The following is a 21,930-nucleotide window of genomic DNA, read 5'->3' as shown; positions in this document are numbered from 1 at the left end:
CTACTCATCAGTATAGCTTTGCATACATTATACAATTTACCTTCCATAGTACACAATTGGACCTTCATTTGCCAGTCTAAACCAGGGTTTTGCCCTAGTACTACACAGCTGATTCAAATAACCAACTCATCATCCAGCTGTGATGATTTGAATCAGCTATGTAGTGCTAGGGCAAAAACAAAATGTGTACCCAAATGGGGACCCCAGGACCCAGTTTGGGAAACCTTGGTCTAAACAGATAATGTTAGGACAGCAGTCATGTTATTCTGTGTCTTCAAACAACATGAATCTTTTTGATGCATGATAAAACGTGCCTTTGAGCTGTTTTGTATTATTTAATAAAATCTCAATTGTATGGACTTTGATAATAACATTGTCATTCAGGCACAAACTTGAGTGTATGTACGAATCAACTTTCCCCAACAGGGGGAAGCAAAACTGAACTAATCAGACTAAATATTACATCAAATTTGCCACACTGTGAGCAAGGTATAATCAAAGTATTATTTACATGATAAGCTTTATTTTGTTCTATGATCCAGTCACATTATTACATTTGTATTCATATATTGATGTTTTATTTAAGTAAAGTCAATATCCAAGTCTATAGACAACGCACATCTAAACCACTTGTCTAACTCATTCCATGGAGGGCCAAGTAACTGCGGGTTTTCGCTCCTCCAATGTACTTGATTGATGAATTAATTCATGAATTATTTTACCAACCAGCTCGTTATTAGAATCAGTTGAGCTAGATTAGGGTTGGAGCGAAAACCTACAGGACGATAGCTCTCCAGGAACAGTATTGGAGAGTCCTGGTTGAGACCTTTCAATGTATTGTGAGGTGTTATGCTACCCCGGATTCGTGCCTTGGTGTCAGAAGTGAGATGGGGCTATCATATCCGGATGGTTCATAACCTGTGTCGGCATACTCTACTAGCCTATCATAACTCATTCACTTGTGGCTGTCAAATTGTCAATTTAAATTATCACTGCACACTCAAGTGAATGACGCTTCTTTATGTTCCAAGTATCTATCAACCAATTATAGAAGACTCTTTCCCAACTACCTTGTTTCCGCAATGAATCTTGCGTTCCAAGCTGGCGCATTAGTACATGTAATAGCGCGTGCTTCCGCTTTTCCCTTTCAGTAGAAAAGTACTAGGAAAACGGGAAATAAACTATTTTATTCGAAGAGAAACATCGAGTGGGGAGGATCTACTTGTGCTCGTTTTGGAATAATTCGATTGGGAGAGTATAATCTGGGAGAGAGAGTGTCTACAACTGTGAAGATAATTACATATGTTTTGTATGAGCGCTAGCCAATATCTATTTTTCGCCACGGTTTGTTCTTTCCAAAGGAATAATGACGAACACTTGGATACTATTGACTCTCGCGGTGGCGACCTGTTTTATGAGTGAAACGGTGAGTAAAGTTGTCAGGACAAAGAAAGTCATAAAATGTGTTTTGTTATACCTCGCGCGCTAAGGAGCGGCTGAAATGTTTTTTTTTAACGGGCTTTGGTTTCGATGTACGCTATTTTGCATGCTTGTCTCACTCGAGGTCTTCATAACATCAGCGAGTAATTTATCTGGCTACTTTTACAAGTAAAGAAGTCAATAACTATTCCCCTATTTATGTCCTTCCCATATGACTGAAGTCTTATCACACTGTGGGCCAAATTTATCAAGATACCTTTTTACAGTTGCCAGAAAGGCACGTGTCTGATTTAATATTTGTGTAAAACCAAATAGTTTATTTACCGTTTGATTCCACTGGTCAAATATGATTTTCAAGAGGCGGTGTGGAACTATAGTCGTCTCTGTTCCTTGGTCAAAACAGATTGAAATGGTTCCATTCAACCAGGCTGAGAACACAGGGGATCGCAGTGTTGCCTTTTAACACGTGTCCAATAACCTCCTATTGAAAGACACGTTAAACAACTACTGAATTGTCCATCAGTGGAGTTAATGACACATTTTATAGGTTTGTATACTTTTCCTCTCCGTCTGCCACTACAGTAGACATGGCTCTATCATTGGTACGGTGATGCCGTTCCCTAACTAACATGGCCATTGCTATGAAACAGCAGGTTTGCAATTGGCTGTAAAGAGCATATGTGTTAATTGGCCCCAGCCTTCCAACCTGGATTATTTTAGAAACAAAACATAAAGGCAAGGGCCCTCATCTCTGATATAAAGTGAATGGGGGTGCAGGGTTCTATAGTTGTGATGGTATCAACCTATGGGCATTCTACTAAAGTGAAGGTGGGTGAATGAAATGAAGTTATTTTAGGCTGATGTGTGTTTAACTGCGGTGAAGGCTGCATGCCTCACGCTCCCCTCTAACATTCAGTCAGATTCCTCATTTGGAGCATTTGACTGTATTTGGTCCATTCAGCATTTCAGACACCACCATTGCCCATCCCCTTCCATTTTTCAGCAGACAACATAAACACCAGCTCTGAGAGGCAGCCCTTTTCTCTAATTCATCACATCTTGGACAGGACTCTTCCCTCCATCACTATCCATCTTTTTGTTAATGCGGAAACGGAGAAACTATTGCTCTAGTTTTATCTCGATATTAAACAGATGTAACACGTCATCACTGATTTGTCACTGAAAGTACTTCATGTACTATACCACTGAAACATGACATCTGACTTGATTGGTATTATAGTCAACAGTGAAGAAACATCTGTTTAGATGGAACTGAAATGACTTGTCATATCATCACCAACATGGTGTAATTGAAAGTGCTTCATACAGATGTCCCACATCAAATACTAAGGCAAGGTTGGGAATAACTTCAACAGTATAGAAACATCTAGAGTTGGATGTACTACTTAAGTCTGAGATCAAGGCTCTAGAAATATGCATGGAAATCCTGAATGAGAAAAGTAATGAAATACTAGCCTGACAAATAGGATTTCTTGAGAGGATGGAAAATGGTCACATACCGCAGCTTCAGTACTGACTGCTACTCTCATTCCTCCCCTGCCTCAATTAGCTTAGCAAATGTAAAGTTCTCAGTGAAAACCTGGGGGTGGCTAGGCAGCAAGGCACTAGACGGCTGGGTTGTGAGATGGGAAAACCTTGTGATGTACACACCGTCTGCTCTGTATCTATGAAGCCCTGAAGTTGTCAACTGGATAATGAAACTGTGTAGGTTGTTTGGCTCAGATCTGAAGGTCAATAATGAGATGTTCATTTTGAACTTTTTTGACAAATGTTGCTTATGTCTGAAGATTTAGTAAATGTTTGGACTTCTCTTTGTTTGTGTGGATTTGATTGTACATGGAATTGTGATCATTGCTACTCTGATCATACATCCTAGAGTGAAAGTTAACCTTGATGTAACGTTTTTCTAGAATGGCGTGGACCGTGGTCAAATGCAAGATGTTCCATGATGGTGTATGCTGACAGCTTGCTGTGGTGTTATGCCAGCCAACGTTGTTTACCCAGTTGAAAAGCATCCTGAGAGAATACCCCTGTCTGCTCTTTGCTAATAGATGTGACTGGTACTAAATGTTCTTTGCCTTGCGTTACTTCCATATATGGCCATACCGGTTTCCTGAAAACAAACACCCACTCCAGATGTTTTTGTACTGTATCTAACTGGCAGACGTGCACTCAATAAACATTAGTGTTCTTTTTAGAGACCACTGAAGCTGTATGTGAGTCAGAGGTGACTGTCTGGATGTGAAAGACGGTGTGACCTGGACTCTGAATCCACATGTACTATGTCCTCCTGACCCTCTTGGGTTAATTGATGCACAGAAGGACAGACTGACAACCTGTGATAACGATATCAATGCAAAACGGGAACTAATCCATTTTATTTCCCTTGGAACTACAATCTCGCACAAGATCCTAAGTGGTGGTATTTTCTGCCTGACCTTAATTTGAGAGTATTTTAAATACTTATTTTAAAATGTTTCCTGTCATCAGGAGTGAGGCCCTCCCCAGTGTTAGTCATGCATGCAGTACACAGGGTAGAGTATGTACTGTCGACCCTATCAGCGCTGACTGGATAGGGCTGGTCTGGGAGTCATGCAGCTTCACATGTAAGCTCCATTGGTATTTCTACTCATTTTCCCCAGCTCCCTTTCTGCCTCCTCTCTCAACAGCTCTGTAAGAGGCTTGCCTTTTATCTGTCCACCAAAGCTTGTCTGGAATTTTAAACATTTTCTGGGTTGAGCTTGTTGCTGGGTCAAATACACAAGCATTTCAGTACACCTGCGATACACATTTTTAGCAGATGTTATTTATGTGATAAATCAGAACTGATTTGAATACTTGTGGGGTTGAGCTTGTTGCTGGGTCAAACTAGTAGGGTTGTGGTTTGACAGCTTTGTTGTCTTATTTGAAAGGTCTGAGATTCTCCACTTAAGTCACTACCTCCCATCTGAAGAATCTGAGTTCCGTCACTTGGATTAAATCAATTATTTATATTTAGCGATGATTTAAGGGAGGGAAGTTTCTCACAGAGCCTGTGTTGCTCTTTCAACACTGGGGATTTTCTTTCTCTGCTGAGGATTTTCTGTGTTTTTGTAGAACACTGCTAAGCATGTCACAGACTTTCTTTCAAAGAATTTCAACAGTACATTTGGGATCCTTTTCTAGATCCAGAGGGAGCCTGACTTGGCCCACAGCTTTCAAAACTGAATAGAAAACACAATTCGAGATTGATATTTTAGTCATTTAGCAGACGCTTTTATCCAGAGTGACTTACAGGAACAATTGGAGTTAAGGGCCTTGCTCAAGGGCACACCAACACATTTTCACTTAGTCTGCTCAGGGATTTAAACCAACAACCTTTCGGTTAATGGCCCAATGCTCTTAAACGCTAGGCTAGCTGTCGTCCTGAACCGCTGAGTGTATGGACCATTCTTGATACACACGGGAAACTGTTCAGAGTGGAAAAACCCAGCAGTGTTGCAGTTCTTGACATGATCAAACCAGTACGCCTGGCAACTACTACCATACCCCGTTCAAAGGCACTTCAATATTTTGTCTAGCCCATTCAACCTCTGAATGGCACACATACACAAACCATTTCTCAAGGCTTAAAAATATATTTTTTTACCTGTATCCTCCCCTTCATCTACACTGATTGAAGTGGATTTAACATGCAGAATCAATAAGGGATCATAGATTTCACCTGGTCAGTCTGTCATTGAAAGTGCAGGTGTTCTTACTGTTTTGTCCACTCAGTGTGTCTGCTGTTTTATAGTAATCTGTGATGTCTGCTCTCATTTGGTACTGTTGCCAGTTGTTCATGATCTAGTTGATGATTGTTCTGACCCAGGTGTGGCGTATGGGCCAGCGGTCCGTCTCATGCTTCAGGACTAATTCTTCTGGCTCTGGAGTGACTGTAGTTGTATGTCATCTTGGCATCATCAAGGCCTGAATAACCTTTGCATAAAGAAGCATGTCATTAGTGTTGAACAGGATCATGAAGGCTATCAGATGTGTACTGTAACAACTGTAATTTATACTTGGGACATAGGCCCCATCCACCTACTGGGATGCCAGAGCACTTTTATGTGAGGCATGTCATTACTTCTATTCACATTGGTATAATTCTCACATGGTAATATTACAAGTCATATAGATTTACAGAATTTGACCTGGATAAGGTCGCATCATGTTGCCCTTCAGCGGGAATATGGGCTCAGTGTTTGGGTCATCGGCAAGGACTCTGGCCTTGGTGTCGGCAACTGGCCTGCATCTCCCTCCCAACCAAATGTGCCCACATCGACCATGGTGAAGTGGTACTTTGCATTGCGGCCTGTCATCCGGACTATTGTGAAACATCCCTTGTAGTTGTAGTACTCATTACCAGACTTTGCTGGAGCTCGGATCTGAATATGTTTCCCGTCGACTGCTCCTACACAACTGATAATTCCAACGATCCCAAAACTCTCAGGCGATCTCGGCTCATTTTGCTACTGAGGGATAAGCAACTAAATCTGCCTTCGAGACATGCCAGGTAGCCTGCCAAGCTTCGCTGGCGATGGGGAAAAACGGTTGTTTCCTAGCTTATAACTAGCATCAATGCTTTTGCTGTGTGCCTGTAATTGCCAAAAACATCCAAAAGTACTGAACATGCCTTCCCTTGTCAATGCTTTGCATAGGTCAGACGAGAGACATATTCTCAATTGTCCCCTCTTGTAGGGATCAGTGGACCAACATGCCATTTTCTCCCTCGTCAGAAATAAACTAAGGACTAGTAAGAGCAGTTCAATCTCTTGTAATTTTGAGGCAGACATGTTTGCTTTTGTAGCTAGTTAAATCCTGAAAGTAAATGTGTATCTGGAGTGTTAAGATATATATTTTAAACAAATTATATTTTTAATCCTTAAAGTAGTTACAAGCATAACACCAGACATGCAGCAAGCTAGTATTTGTAAACGGGCAAATACATGGGATCAAGACATTTTTAAATGTCGTCGCTAGAGTGAGTGTCTGGGCCCCTCATGACTCCAACTATGAACATGCACGTGATATTCGCACGTAAACAGTGTAGAGGTCTTAAAGCTGTGTGTGTGGTGGCATCAAGTCAACGAATACCACAAACTGAGACAGAGCCATAGCTTCTGTCTGACCAAGCCTGGGGTATAGTTTAAGAACATGTGAAAAGCTATAATTATAATTGAGCCTGAATGTAGACACTAATTGCTTAGTAATCCTCTCTTTTGAAGTGATTTCATGTGCAGACTCATTTGCTGTCAGCTGTTTTACTCTGGCAATAACACAAAGATATTGAGATTCATTGCATATCTGCTTTACATTAGCTATATTTTGCACAACTGAACTTTGCTTTTCCTTGGCTACTCCTGAAACTCCCACTCATGTCCCCTGTTCATGTCTTGGCTCTGGTAATCCCTGGCATATGACAGTCTCAAACCGTGATTACCTGGATGGAAAACGGAGCTAGAAAATAATGGATTTTGTTATAAATGATTGTTAGATTTTCTGTTCCCAACTCTTTCATGAACTCTTACCTCCGAAAGCTTCCTAGAATTATAAGATATATTTTTAATATGAGCAGGTCATTCCAGAGAGCTGCTGCTGAAATTCTGCAATGCAGCTTTGATTGAATGTAGTCCTTAACATTAAGGTAAGAGTTGGAGTGTGGATTAGCCAGCCCTCACACAGGGTCCCACATCACACTAAACTACTTCATACTCACACTACTGTAGTGTTCAGTTATGTCCAAGGACCAAAGTTAATGTTTTTATTTAATCTTAATTTATATAGGTAAGTATAACTTAACACATTTCCTGTTTACAATGATGACCTGTCCCAAGGCATAGACAGCAGTGAGAGAGGATTGGAGTATAAGAAGCTCTGACAAGTAGTGGTAACGTCTCTCTCTTTGAAAGACCATGCTTGACAAAATCATATTTTGTGCACTCTGAAACTAGCACATGTAATCTCACCGTTGTCACTCTCTGATATAATTTCACAACATACACAACATCTAGTTCTGCCATTCAGATATAGTCAATGAAACAAATATCCCCAGAATGTCTGACTCAGTATTCTGCTCTCCGCCCCCCTCCAAGAAGACGTAGAATATCCCAGCCTCATAGCCCCAGTACAACACCTGTGTTTATTGAATCATATGAAGAACACCAGACATGCCTCTGGTCTGAATGGGCTGTATTCATCCTGCTAGTCTCTGCAGCAGTTCTGGTGGAGCGCTGGCACCGTCTAGTAGTTGGTTAATGCTCTTCCTGTGTACTCCTGAGGGGCTGGTTGGACACCTACTACATCGGCAAGGTCTCTATCCCAAATGGCACCCTGTTCCCTATTTCGTGCACTACTTTTGACTAGGGCCCATCATAAGTAGTGCAAATGGGGAATAGAGCCATTTGGGACGTAGCCTAGAGCTGCTGAGCCCTGTATGAAGCTGAGCCCTCGGCAGATGTGGGTTAATATTGTAACCCACACCTGTAACATCTGTGCTGCTTCCCAGCACTGTGGAAGGAAGCTGGTTACTAGAGAGCTCATGTGCTGTTGGTCCACATGCTGGTTAATGTCTTGGTAGACCTGTTTGGTTGCATTCATGGTGTTGCTGTCATTGGGTGATGCTGACGGACGGTATATATATTTATGGGCAGTGTTGCCGGTAGCGTTGGATGTTATTTAATGTGTGAAGGTAAGCAGCTCAGAACGTCCTGTTTTCCTCTGGCTGTCCGACAGGGGTATGCTGAGAAACAACACAGCCAGGCCTTCAGGGCATGGAGGAGAACTTTCAAAGGAAATCCAATGTTTTTCATGTTGAGATTACATTCATATCAGGTAGTCATCCTAGATCTGCCTGGAATGCGTTTAAAAAGCCCCATAAGTCCAGTGTTGGCCATATCTTGGCAGGTTCTCTCTTACCCTCCTCCTCCACGGGTATAGTTGTCAGCTGTAATGATGGGGACATGATTAGCTGACATGTCCCCAGCATTTGTTGCTGTGCTAGCCGCTAACAACAATACCTTAATGATTCAACCATTTAGTAGGGTCTGGCTGACTGGGCTGTTTGGAAGGAGCTAGCTAGTGAGCAGAGGGAGAGAAGAGGGAGTATTTCCTTTTCAGTTGTAGACTTGGCACAGCCTGAAAGCCCAGTCCTGAGCTCTTCAGCTCCCTGCACAATACCTCACTTGTGCTGCTACTTTGGCCCAGGAATGTGAGGCTCACCTTCATATGTCTGACAGCAGTTTGTTTTGGAATGAGAGATATTATTCACCACCACATCGTACTGCTGCAAACATGGTTCTCTCATCGCCTCTTCGCTCTACCTCTCTCTGAAGAGTTGAGGCAGCCCCATATGATGCTGTTGAAACCCCCATAAACCACTGCTTTAGTCTGTTCTATTCATAAGATGTGAACGTAATTGATCCTCACATCTTGAACAGTGTATTTTGTCAAGGCATGTATGCTACATGTGGGCTAGGTGCAAAAATGTTGTTCAGAGTCTCATCATATAGCATACTTTTGTGTGTCAGGCTCTGTTTTCCCAGAGGCTGATGTGAACACAATCTTAGGTTCGGATTTATCTAACAGGCTAACACTACTATCTAATAAGAAAATGGAATGCCGGGAGCATGAAAATAGGGCCTTTCAGTAGCCAGTTGTCCTCTACCGGGGCCTGATCTGAGGCTTTGACTAATCCTGATCAACAAAGGACATTGGAGGAAATGATTAGGGCTGTTTAACGTCAGTCTGTATTGATGTTGTACTTCATGATTCAGTGGCTGGGCATTCACACTGACGAGACTACTACTGTATGGTCACCGGCTGTCCCTGAGAGTCTCCATCGTTCTCACAATGTTATCTCGATTGGATGTTTGGGGTCAACTTGACATTTGTCATAACACTTGACTGCTTCAGAGGCTAAATCGGCTGAGTAGACCTGGGTCAAATACTTTTAAATACTGGGAAGTGTTTTCAGGGCTGGCAAACGGAAGTAGTGTACAGTAGGTTTCAGTCATTCATGACTCCAGTCCTACTCTTCATAGTGTACATGTGGTCTTCTAGGCTAAGATTGTGTCAGGCTCTGTTTTCCAGAGGCCGACGTGAACACACAAAAGTATGCTATATGATTAGACTCTGAACAACATTTTTGCACCTAGCTCAAACGTAGTATACATGCCTTGAGCGTTGACACATCACAATAGAACATAGTGTCAGAGGGGGCCGTTTGCTATCTTTTCTCAAATACTATTGGTCCATTACCATGTCAATCAACGCTTGAATAGAAACGTAGCTTACACTCTGGATTTTGATGCCAATGCAGTCGCTACAGTCCCATTCGTTTTCATTGCAGCCTCGTTTGAATACCACGGTTATGTATGTATAATGTGTACTAACACCGTTAAGTAGCACTGTGGTCTTCTAGCATTAGTTGACATGGGAGCACTTTTATACATTGCTTTCCTGGATTACTTTGCTCATCACTTACTCTTTCATGTTCTGCCTGCTGCGTTCTCTATAGTATGTTGCATAGCAAACAAAAGACGATTCACTGTGTGTGACAGTTTGAAAGACAACTGGAGCACAACCCAATGGCATACCAAAGATGTGTTTTTGTACAGATTACAATTATTTCAAAAAGAAAATGTCACCCCAGAGGCCAAAAGGGAAGGTCTTTATCTAGCTGGGTATTCCCTCTTTTCAGCCAGAGCCATTGTTGTGCTCTTTGAAGCATCTCTCCTTCAGTGAGTCTGAAATGACTTGTCCTCTTATTGTGTACTAGGCTTTGCTTCCTTTGAAGCAAGAGTCCTTCCTTTTTCTTACATCATCCTTGTATGTCACTTTTTCCCCCTCTCCTTCATGAACAAAGACCTGAACATTGAACCAGGCTCCTTAGTGTCAACATTCATCAGAGGAGCAAAAAGGCAGACCTCGACGTGTGTGTGTGTGTGTGTGTGTGTGCTCGCGCACACACAGAGGGTGCATCCTTAGTACCTTTGTCAGACGTATTGCTTTTGTGGGGATTTTGGGAAGCACAATTGTGTGGAAACATCACACGTCTTGGTGAGCATCAGTGGCTGTGAATGGTGATTTCCATGAGCCCTGACAGGCTAGTTGAAGAGGTGGCCACCAGACTACTGTGGTGGGCCAGAGATCTAAAGGAATGCAGGGGGTTGGGAGGGATGACCTAGAAGGGTTCAGAGAGTCAGACTACATGGTTCCATCTGCTCTGAGAGCAGCCTCCTGCGCTAAAAAGTGTCTGTTTATTCATTCTTCTGTTCACAATAACACTTTGCCTTGGGATTGGATGAGCCAGTCAGACAATGACACCTTCCTGTTTTAATCTGCTCTCCACATGCAGAGGAATTACAGGAAGACTGATACATTGTCTTTGGTTTCTGCTTCAGAAAATGGGAAGATTTGATCCAGGCATTCATAGCTTCTAAGTGGTATTTCAGGTAATGGGGAGGCTCATGAGACTTCTGCTTCTGTTCATTTGATTGTTTCCCAGGGAACTGAGATTTAAAAAATACATTTAAAATTCTCCCAAAATATTTGTCTTGATTTTCTTAGCATGGTTCTTTCAAATTTGTTTTGCTCTTGTGCTTCTAATGCCTGTATAAAATAAACAGCATAGATATCCTCCACAGTGAAGTGTTTGTATAATCTTAAGGGCATGAAATCTACACTGGTAGTAGTTTGTCATGTGATCAGTTATTGAGTATTATTATGGGTCCTGGATGCTGATCAAGGGAAGGGGGATACCTAGTCAGATGTACAACTGAAATGTGTCTTCTGCAATTAACCCAACCCCTCTGAATCAGCGGTAAGCTGTGGTATTTCAGACAATATACCATGGATATGATGCAAATGCTCTTGTTCTATTTATGTGGAAGTATTTTATAATGGCAATAAGGCATCTTGGGTTTGGTATATGGCCAACATGCTAAGGGCTGTATCCAGGCTGTACTCTGCATTGCAGCGTTCATAGACGTGGTATGTTGGACATATACCACACCCCTCAGGCCTGATTGCCTAAATAGCATGTAGGTACCTGTCGAATTCAATTTATAGGGTGGAGACACTTTTTCGTTCATCTCTTGTTCTCCATTCACAGATATTGATCTCGGCCCAGTCGGATTACCTGTACCTGGATGACCAATCAGGAGACTCCGTAGACGACGACGGTTACAACTCTGGCTCCGGGTCCGGTGATATGAGTAAGCAATGGTTGCTTCCTTCTAAAATATTTCACCCTTGTATCCTAATGTCATTTACACAGCAACCCGAATGCCATGTTAAGAGTTATAGCTGTATGTAAATCTATAATTGTACTGGCTCTACGAAGGTCCTAGACGGTGCACGGAAACCTTTTGACTTTGGTTAACCTGCTAGGGCACACTGGTACTGCAGGATCACAATGGACCTACGGAGGCGGTGAATGATGTTTCACATGCAGTCAATCAAGACTATGTTAATTACCCAGCATATGTCATGTAGAGAGACGTTCAATAAGGAATGAGTCATTATTTCATATACCCTAACCTGAAGTAATACTGAACCATAGACTGTATAATGTACTGTACAAGAACACCCAAACAGATCTGGCTTGCAGTCTATTTCTGTTTCAGTATGGCAGGGGTTGTGTGACGTTATTGGTCGACTCATTATGAAAAGGGCCTCCGTCATTAGTAGTGAATCCATTAGCATTGTTGTGATTTGTTGTTTATCATGTTAGCCCTGCCTGCAAACCACATTTCTCTTTGGGGTCAATACATTTGAGATGATTTTTCTCCTCAGTTATCGGTGAGGTCACTGAGCCAGTCAAAGTGAAAAGGGTGTTCGCCGCTCCTGAAGCAGAGCCAACCCAGGACTCTCTACCAGACCTTTCAACCACAATGGAGATGTTGACATTCACTGACCTGGGCACAGAAATGGCTGAGACAGAAACAGAGGTATGCCTCTCCTTTTAACTGACTTTAGTGTGGGCTTTTGAGCCAGTAGTGTGGTTTCATTTCGCCTTGCACTGCTGGCATGGCAAGGACTTAATAGTATCCCTGTGGTTTTATAGTTGCTGTGAAAATCTAAATGTATCTTTCTCCCTCTGTCTGTGTGTGTCAGACCCAGGTCCCTGAGCAGTCTCTGGACGTGACAGAGGAGACTGTTATCAGTAGTGAAGCTCCTCCCAGCACCACTGGGGCTTCCGGGTTGCTGTACGAGGCAGACGTACCCTACGATGTACACTCCGAAAACCTATTCCAGAGAACGGAGGTGCTAGCAGGTATGTTCTGGTTTTTGTTTATTTATTCAGGAGATGGTATTGCCATTAACGTCTCTCTTTTTCCAATGAGACCTGAACATAATGAAAGCAATAAAATATCATGAGACAACATATGTTAAACATCACACAAAAAAGCGATACACAATACGATACTGATTCATCAAAACAGTCATCTGAAATCTATCAGTTCCAATTGAAGAGATCATTTTTCAAAACAGCCCACTATCAGAGATTGGATCTGAAACTTGGCCTCTTTTAAATTGGGTAACTCTAGACTTTGCTTTCAGAATCAATAAAAACAGACTTTGTTTTGTCGTTTGATAGCAGAGGGAAGGAGACTGAGTCAAGCAACTAACACTTCGGGATCGTTTTACAATGAAAGCATGTTATGAATGAAGAGTATAATTGTGACTCCTCCTGAGTCGGCTCCGTCTCATATTTGATTAGTCCATTGATCTTAACTTTGATGCACTGGACTGCAGCTATCAGGGTGCTTTTCCACATTCATTTCTCAGTGTGAGTTGTTGCCAATCATAGTTCCCTCTTAATTGTTCATCCACGTTAAGAGAAGGTAATGGGGTTACATTTACTTTGCATTTTAGTCATTTAGCAGATGGTCTTTATCCAGCGACTTACAATTAGTGCATTCATCTTTAATATAGCTAGGTGAGACAACACATGGTATAATTAATCGGGTTGGGGTAATCACCTTGCCCCACACAGTCTGGTAGAGGGCTGTCATATCTGATTGGACTATTATTAACACTTTATCTTCTAGCAAGGTTCCACTGTTGTGTTGTCAACACCAATCACTTGTATTGAATTATTGATCAATAATCATCTTCTGACGTTGTTGTCCCCCCCCCTAGCGGTGATAGCTGGCGGGGTTATAGGTTTGCTGTTCGCCATCTTCCTCATCCTCCTCCTGGTCTACAGGATGAGGAAGAAGGACGAGGGGAGCTACGTCCTCGGAGAACGCAAGGCCCCTAGCTCAGCCTATCAGAAAGCCCCCACCAAGGAGTTCTATGCCTGAAACACAACCACCGTCACTATGAGGAGAAACCTCTGGAGCAACATAAAGACGAAGTCTGTGTCCCAAATGGCACCCTATGCCCTCTATAGTGTACTTACTACTTTTAACCAGTATCTCTGCACCATATAGGGTGTCATTTGGGATGCATACAAAACATCTCATACAGCAGGGTCCTCCTCGCATGCTGTTGGTTGAAATGGTATTGAATGAGGAAGTGTTTCAAGGAGCTTTTTCATATAGCAAATATATACTTTTCCTTAATGAGGCCAAACAGGGCTATTGTAAATGTTTCATATTTTGGATCATTAGAACGGTTGGAGAATTTCCTTGTCATGTGAGGACGTGAAACATATTCATAGATGGTCATGGACCACTTTCTAACTGTAGAGGTACATATTTGTAAGGAAGGAAAAGCAACTTTTTAAAGGTCACTGAAATAAAAATGACAGAATATAATTGTCCTTATAGCTATTCTATTTTTGATTTTTTTCATAGCATGTCCAAAGTTGTTTTTTTTCATTAACTTATGTTTTTCATGTTGAGGTGATGTAATGTTTCTAGTCTCAAAGCAATCTGGTCTCCAATTTAACTTGGATTAAACATTTTTTTTTGCTTTGTTATTATGGTATTTTTCTTGTCATTGTGTGAAATGAATTACAGGATTCCATAACTACCCAGTTTCATCTCACCAAAGCAAAGGACATTCCCTTCTAGTAAAACATTACTGATATAAAGCAGTGTTTACCAACTCCAGTCCCCAACAGAACACATTTGTTGTAGTCCCTGACAAACTTGCCTGATTCAATTTGAATTAAATCAGGTGAGTTTGTCTGGGGCTACAACAACGTGTACTGTCGGAGGTACTCGAGGCCTGGAGTTAAACACTGATTTAAATGGTACTTTTAATGGCAGGGGTGTAAAACTCATTCCATGGCAGGCCTAGTGTCTGGGTTTTTGTTTTTTCTTCTCAAGACCTAGACAACCTGGTGAGGTGTTTACTAATTAGGGACCTTAATCAATCAAGTACAAGGGATGAGTGAACCTGCAGACACTCAGCCCTCCGTGGAATGAGTTTGACACGTGCATTATATCACAAGAGGTTGGTGGCACCTTTAATTAAGGAGACCGGCTCATGGTAATGTATCAAAAACATGATTTCCAGGTGTTTGATGCCATTCCATTTACTCCGTTCTGGCCATTCTTATGAGCCGTTCTCCCTCAGCAGCCTCCGCTGCTATATGTACTCGGTGTACCAGTTTCTGTTACCCAAAATATAGTGAAACCTTTTCAGTAGGTTTCACTATTAGGTCCATGAATTTTCTCCTCTGATCACAATGGTATTTTAAGACTTGGGTGTTTTTATAAACAAACCTGCAAAACTTTTCTCACCAATTTATGATATAAAAGCTGATTTTTTTTCATTTATCTGCAGCTTTTAAATGATGACTTGCTAGATATGGGGAACTAATGCTAATGAACAGTCCTATGCGCTCAACTCTTTTCAGTTGACTTTGTCATTTCTTTAGTACAGTGATTTACTCTAGCCACAGATGGGACACCGGATGTCTCTGTAATATCTGTTTCAACTTTGACTGAAAATCTGTCATTCGAAAGTCCAGGGCGCTTTCCCAAATGGCACCCTAGAGCCATATGAACACTGGTCAAAAGCAGTGCACTAAATAGGGACTAGGGTGCTATTTGTGATGTAGTCCCAGTGAACAGGACATGGTGTACCTTATTACTTATCTGTTCCCCCTCTAGCATCTGTAAAGAATTATGAATGTCTACTATAGAACAGACGGTTCCTCTTCCCTAAAATAAATAACTTCTATGATCACTGGGCTGATGTGTTTCTCATGGTACGTAATTATTGAATAAAGGTACTTCACAGTAAGACTTTCCTTGGACTTGGAACAGTGTTTTTGCCATTTATCACATGCAACACAATGTCCCCAGTTATTTAGTGACCTTCAGTCCTGACTATTCTAAAGGTAGACTCAGCGAAATGATGTCGATGCATAAAGTAAAACTGCATAGTGGGTCAATTTCCACAACTAAGAGCGCGAGGCTAAACTTCTCCGCTGTTTTGGTCCAGTGGCTGCCATATTGTAAGAGCGGGCTGTGACGGGAACCCGTGTGCAAATGCTGTATGTGTGACAGAGTGAAATCTTGCTCATTGAAATCTTGGCAGTGCTGCTTATGCAACACAATTTCGCTAACTACCTTTAGGTCAGTGGTGCATCTGTATAATGTCTGTACTATAATTTATATATTAATTTATATTACATATTTGAAATATGTTCAAGTATATTCACAAATGTTTTAAGCCTTTGAAGTGCCTACCATTCTGAAAGTTTTTTTTTTTTTTTTTTTTTTTACTGTTTGGGACAAAAGATATCTTCTCAGTGGCATGAAGTAGTAGTCACGAATATAAGCACAGGATACTGATGGCAACTTAGTGTTACAAAAGCAGTGTTGTATGTTATGATGGGAGACACTACTGAATAAACAATGTGGCTTAATATTAAATCATCAAATGTGGTTTCTTCTCTCTTGAGTTGGTTCTATTTCTGATAAGACTCCAACATATGTCTGTGTTCTTTGGAATTTTGACACTGTTACAAAGCAAATGTAAGAATATAACTTGCAGCACAAATACCATATGTGGTATCTCAGATTTCATGTGCAAGCTGAAATAAAATGTAAAAAATATAAATAGCTTTTATAAGTTTGCGATCTCTGATCAAAACACTAAACATGCAGGCTGCTGTGAGCTAAATGTTTGCTCATACCAAGTCATGCAGAAAGAAAAGCAAAATGTCCGTAGTAAACATCAAGGGTAGTAATTAGAGCAGACTTTTTTTTATTACAATTTGGTAAAGAAACAAAAACAAAACTAAATGAAATTTTCAACGAACGTGAAAACGCATGGCTGTCCCTACTGATTTGCCGTAGTCATTCATATCACGGAAGTTATTTTGAAATTGATAAGAAATAGCTAGTTGGCTCGAAAGAATAACATTTATTGTGAATTATTCCACCTGTCAAGACGGTAAGCAATTTACCAACTAACTGTAGAAGAAGGTTTGTTCTTTTTTTATTGTGTCCTAATTTAAAAGTCCTTTCATGTTTCGCTAGTTAGGAATCACAACGACTGACAACGTCAGCTATACGGATCCTTGTGGCTTGCTTCCTTGTTTTGCTATGCATTTCACTGCGTCAAATAGCCGACTAAACTCTATGACTGGTCTGGACCGACGTCACATTTGTTTAAAAAAAAAAAGTGATTTGAGCACCCAAAGAATAGCCTGCAATTACACGGAACAATGTCTCTGAAATCTGTAGTTATTAAAAAATGAGTTACGTCGGAGCTCCAGTCCGCCCATACTAGTTGCCGCTGTACCTCAATACGTTTCTGTTCCCAGTAATGAAGTAAACACTGGCACGTGTAGCGTGCTGTCATATTTTAAGCAAATTAGGGAAATGTAGTGTGGTCGGTGCATTAGCGTAAATAGACTGTTGTCACGAGGAAAGTATTTGTAAATAACCTTCATATGTTCTTGTCTGCCTCCAGATGCAGGGCCGGCAGATAAAACAATGTGGCCTTTCCTCACTGACTCTTTTGGCCACATTTCTCCATTGTAACTGTTTGCCACACAGTACTGGTGGAAAGCCATTTCCAGAGACCGCTAAAGAAATTGCCAGCTATGCAAAAGTAGCCAAGAGCATCATAGACTTGGCTGTGTATGGCAAAGCCCAGAACCGCTCCTATGAGAGACTGGCAGACTTCACAGATACAATAGGGAACCGTGTCAGTGGCTCTAAGAACCTGGACCTGGCTATCAAGTATATGTTCAGTGCCCTGAGGAAGGATGGGCTGGAGAACGTACATCTAGAACCAGTGAAGATCCCACACTGGGTCAGGGGAGAGGAGAGCGCCGTGATGCTACAGCCCTGGAATCACACCATGGCCATCCTTGGACTGGGCAGCAGTGTGGCTACACCCCAAGAAGGTAGGTCTATGGGCAATTCCACATAAATGAAATTACTCTCAATATTTTTCACTTAAAAATGTATACCAAACAGAAACCATTGATTTCAAAGTTTAACAAACCATATAACTCTATACACAAGGACTACAATTTCCACTGAACATTTTACAAAAATACATTTATAGGAAGAACTGCAGGTGCAAAGTTTGGTAACAGAATAAAACTGAGGGAGATTTTTACTGTAATTCAGTTACCAAACTTTGCATCTGTTTTCCAGTAAGTGTTATTTATTTTATTTTTTTCCTTTGTGAATTATTCATTGTAGTCCATGTGCATAGAGTTGTATGGTTTGTTAAATGTTTAAATCAATGGTTTTGGAGTCTCAGCATAATTCCGTTATTGTGGAACTGCCCCTGTGTTCTATAGCGAGGAGTTCTATCACTCAAGCCTAGACAATGCTGATGGTGTTGCCACTATTTGCTAGGCCCCAACTCAAGCCAAGGTGTAGATATTTAGATGAATCTTCGACTGGTGCACTGATGTATTTTTATATAACCATTATTTCACCAGACAAGTCAGTTAAGAACAAATTCTTATTTACAATGACGGCCTACCCCTGGCCAAACCCGGATGACGCTGGCCCAATTGTTCGCTGCCCTATGGGACTCCCAATCATGGCCGGTTGTGATACAGCCTGGATTCGAACCAGGGTGTCTGTAGTGACGCCTCAAGCACTGAAATGCAGTACCGTAGACCGTTGTGCCAAGCATGTCACTTTTTTGTGGCTTTCGGTCTCCTCTCGGTTCAGGCATTGAAGCAGAGGTGCTGGTGGTGGAGTCTTTTGAGGAGCTGAAAAAAATGCAGAAGGAAGCCATTGGGAAGATCGTGGTGTATAACCAGCCCTTTGTCAGCTATGGGGAGACAGTGCAGTACAGGGAGTTTGGGGCATCCAAGGCAGCGGAAGTAGGAGCTGTGGCTACTCTCATCCGGTCCATCACACCCTTCTCCATCAACAGGTACTGGATGGGTCACAATGATCCAATGTATCCCTTCCCTTATAATACCAATTAGTTGAATGCTTGACTACTCTCATCCGGTCCATCACACCCTTCTCCATCAACAGGTACTGGGTGGGTCACAATGATCCAATGTATCCCTTCCCTTATAATACCAATTAGTTGAATGCTTGACTACTCTCATCCGGTCCATCACACCCTTCTCCATCAACAGGTACTGGATGGGTCACAATGATCCAATGTATCCCTTCCCTTATAATACCAATTAGTTGAATGCTTGACTACTCTCATCCGGTCCATCACACCCTTCTCCATCAACAGGTACTGGATGGGTCACAATGATCCAATGTATCCCTTCCCTTATAATACCAATTAGTTGAATGCTTGACTACTCTCATCCGGTCCATCACACCCTTCTCCATCAACAGGTACTGGATGGGTCACAATGATCCAATGTATCCCTTCCCTTATAATACCAATTAGTTGAATGCTTGACTACTCTCATCCGGTCCATCACACCCTTCTCCATCAACAGGTACTGGATGGGTCACAATGATCCAATGTATCCCTTCCCTTATAATACCAATTAGTTGAATGCTTGACTACTCTCATCCGGTCCATCACACCCTTCTCCATCAACAGGTACTGGATGGGTCACAATGATCCAATGTATCCCTTCCCTTATAATACCAATTAGTTGAATGCTTGACTAAGGCTGGGACTGCATGTTGCCATCTCTCTTCCTGTCAAGTCTGACTGTATGTAATTTTTGTCCCACATTTCTAGCTATTTGTGTATTCCATATACTTGTATTCCTCTAGTACACCTTTTATATTGTTTTAAATTGACTTTTTGAAAGTGTGTTATCATAAGTAATTTATGGGAATCCAAAAGTAGTACAGTGCCCTATTTCTGCTGATAATTTCTAACATGGGTCTCTCTGTGTTGCAGTCCTCACACAGGCTGGCAGGACTACCAGGAGGGAGTGCAGAAGATCCCTACCGCCTGTATTACAGTGGAAGACGCCATGATGATGGCCAGGATGGCTAAGCGAGGCCAGAGGATTGTGGTCCGACTCACCATGAACGCCCAGACCTTCCCTGATGCTGACTCCTTCAACACTGTGGCTGAGATCATCGGCAGTGAGCACCCAGAACAGGTAATCTACAAGAAATGTCCCATTGGGTCTAAACCATTTGTATAAATTGCTACCCCCTTCCTAGGCTACCTGGGGCAGCAGGTAGGTTAGAGTGTTGGACTAGTAACCAAAAGGTAGGTAAAAAAAATCTGCCGTTCTGCCCCTGAACAAGGCAGTTAACCCACTGTTCCTAGGCCGTCCCATAACTGACTTGCCTAGTCAAATAAAAATTATACAAATGTTTATTTGAAACTTTAAAGGGGATCCCATATAGATTATTTGTTGAATAGGGAAACTATTTCTTTCTCCTCTCCAAAAATAAATGATAATAATATGCATTTCCTACTAGCACTGAATTTGCTAGTAAGCTTTCTTAAGATGAATTAGAGCTGGGTGATGAGGACAGAAATCCATAATGCGTTAAATTGCCTGAATTGATTCAATAAGGATAAATATAATGATATAAGTTGATAACATTAATGTGCACCACAGTTTTATTCTTTTTTCTTTTAGACTTCTACTACTAGTTTGATGGTTGTACCCATCAATTGTCCCATTACTACTAGTTTGATGGTTGTACCCATCAATTGTCCCATTACTACTAGTTTGATGGTTGTACCCATCAATTGTCCCATTACTACTAGTTTGATGGTTGTACCCATCAATTGTCCCATTACTACTAGTTTGATGGTTGTACCCATCAATTGTCCCATTACTACTAGTTTGATGGTTGGACCCATCAATTGTCCCATTACTACTAGTTTGATGGTTGTACCCATCAATTGTCCCATTACTACTAGTTTGATGGTTGTACCCATCAATTGTCCCATTACTACTAGTTTGATGGTTGTACCCATCAATTGTGCCATTACTACTAGTTTGATGGTTGTACCCATCAATTGTCCCATTACTAGTAGTTTGATGGTTGTACCATCAATTGTCCCATTACTACTAGTTTGATGGTTGTACCCATCAATTGTCCCATTACTACTAGTTTGATGGTTGCACCCATCAATTGTGCCATTACTACTAGTTTGATGGTTGTACCCATCAATTGTGCCATTACTACTAGTTTGATGGTTGTACCCATCAATTGTCCCATTACTACTAGTTTGATGGTTGTACCCATCAATTGTCCCATTACTACTAGTTTGATGGTTGTACCCATCAATTGTCCCATTACTACTAGTTTGATGGTTGTACCCATCAATTGTCCCATTACTACTAGTTTGATGGTTGTACCCATCAATTGTCCCATTACTACTAGTTTGATGGTTGTACCCATCAATTGTCCCATTACTACTAGTTTGATGGTTGTACCCATCAATTGTCCCATTACTACTAGTTTGATGGTTGTACCCATCAATTGTCCCATTAAGAATCACCCATATTAGCAATCTTATTTAATTTAGAACATTTTAAAATGTACTAAAAGGGCCTCCTGAATGGTGAGTGGTCTAAGGCGCTGCAGTGCTTGAGGCGTCACTACAGACCCGGGTTCAATCCCAGGCTGTGTCTCAACCGTCCGTGACTGGGAGGCCCATAGGGCGGCGCACAATTGGTCCAATGTCGTCTGTGTTAGGGGGAGGATTTGGCCCGGGGGGGGGCTTGACTTGGCCCATCGCACTCTGGCAACTCTTTGTGGTGGGCTGGGCTCCTGCAGGCTGACCTCGGTTGTCAGTTGAACGGTGTTTCCTCCAACACATTGGTGCAGCTGGCTTCTGGGTTAAGAGGCATGGTCTGGCGGGTCATGTTTCAGAGAACACATGACTCGACCTTCATCTCTCCTGAGCCCGTTGGGGATTTGAAGCGATGAGACAAGATCGAAAAAAGGAGTATTATATTATTGTTATTAAAACATGTACTAACAGCATGGGGCTGCTTTTTGCACTATGTGAAGCATTCCAATCCTCTCCCATTTTGCCATTTGTCACATCTGTTTCCCTTTTACATCCAGTCCAACAAATCCATAGACTAGGCATCACTTTCCCCCA

General features: G+C 41.7%; 2 protein-coding genes across 2 annotated transcripts in view; both read left to right on the top strand.

Moving 5' to 3' along the window:
• Positions 1–940: 940 nt before the first annotated feature.
• On the top strand, positions 941–16,331 carry LOC135520965 (syndecan-2-like). Its single transcript, XM_064946849.1, has 5 exons — positions 941–1,426; positions 11,594–11,696; positions 12,277–12,431; positions 12,598–12,757; positions 13,627–16,331. Exons 1-5 carry the CDS (start codon positions 1,367–1,369, stop codon positions 13,788–13,790), a joined length of 642 nt encoding a protein of 213 aa, XP_064802921.1. The 5' UTR covers positions 941–1,366; the 3' UTR covers positions 13,791–16,331.
• Positions 16,332–16,721: 390 nt separating this feature from the next.
• The window catches only part of LOC135520964 (carboxypeptidase Q-like), a 67,408-nt gene continuing 62,199 nt past the window's right edge, over positions 16,722–21,930 (top strand). Inside the window, exons 1-4 of the mRNA XM_064946848.1 lie at positions 16,722–16,842; positions 17,365–17,803; positions 18,591–18,798; positions 19,750–19,957. Coding sequence (XP_064802920.1) covers positions 17,365–17,803; positions 18,591–18,798; positions 19,750–19,957 — 855 coding nt within the window. The 5' untranslated portion in view covers positions 16,722–16,842. The remainder of the gene's footprint in view (positions 16,843–17,364; positions 17,804–18,590; positions 18,799–19,749; positions 19,958–21,930) is intronic.

This window comes from Oncorhynchus masou, chromosome 29 (genome assembly GCF_036934945.1).
Source record: "Oncorhynchus masou masou isolate Uvic2021 chromosome 29, UVic_Omas_1.1, whole genome shotgun sequence".
Taxonomy (NCBI): domain Eukaryota; kingdom Metazoa; phylum Chordata; class Actinopteri; order Salmoniformes; family Salmonidae; genus Oncorhynchus; species Oncorhynchus masou.
Note: the sequence above shows the minus strand (reverse complement) of the source record. Positions and strands in the feature narration are given on the sequence as shown.

Coding starts and splice junctions, on each gene's coding strand:
- LOC135520965 (XM_064946849.1), top strand. CDS start 1,367: ATGACGAACACTTGGATACTATTGACTCTCGCGGTGGCGACCTGTTTT. Junction 1,427..11,593: donor CCTGTTTTATGAGTGAAACG/GTGAGTAAAGTT, acceptor CTCCATTCACAG/ATATTGATCTCGGCCCAGTC. Junction 12,758..13,626: donor GAGAACGGAGGTGCTAGCAG/GTATGTTCTGGT, acceptor CCCCCCCCCTAG/CGGTGATAGCTGGCGGGGTT.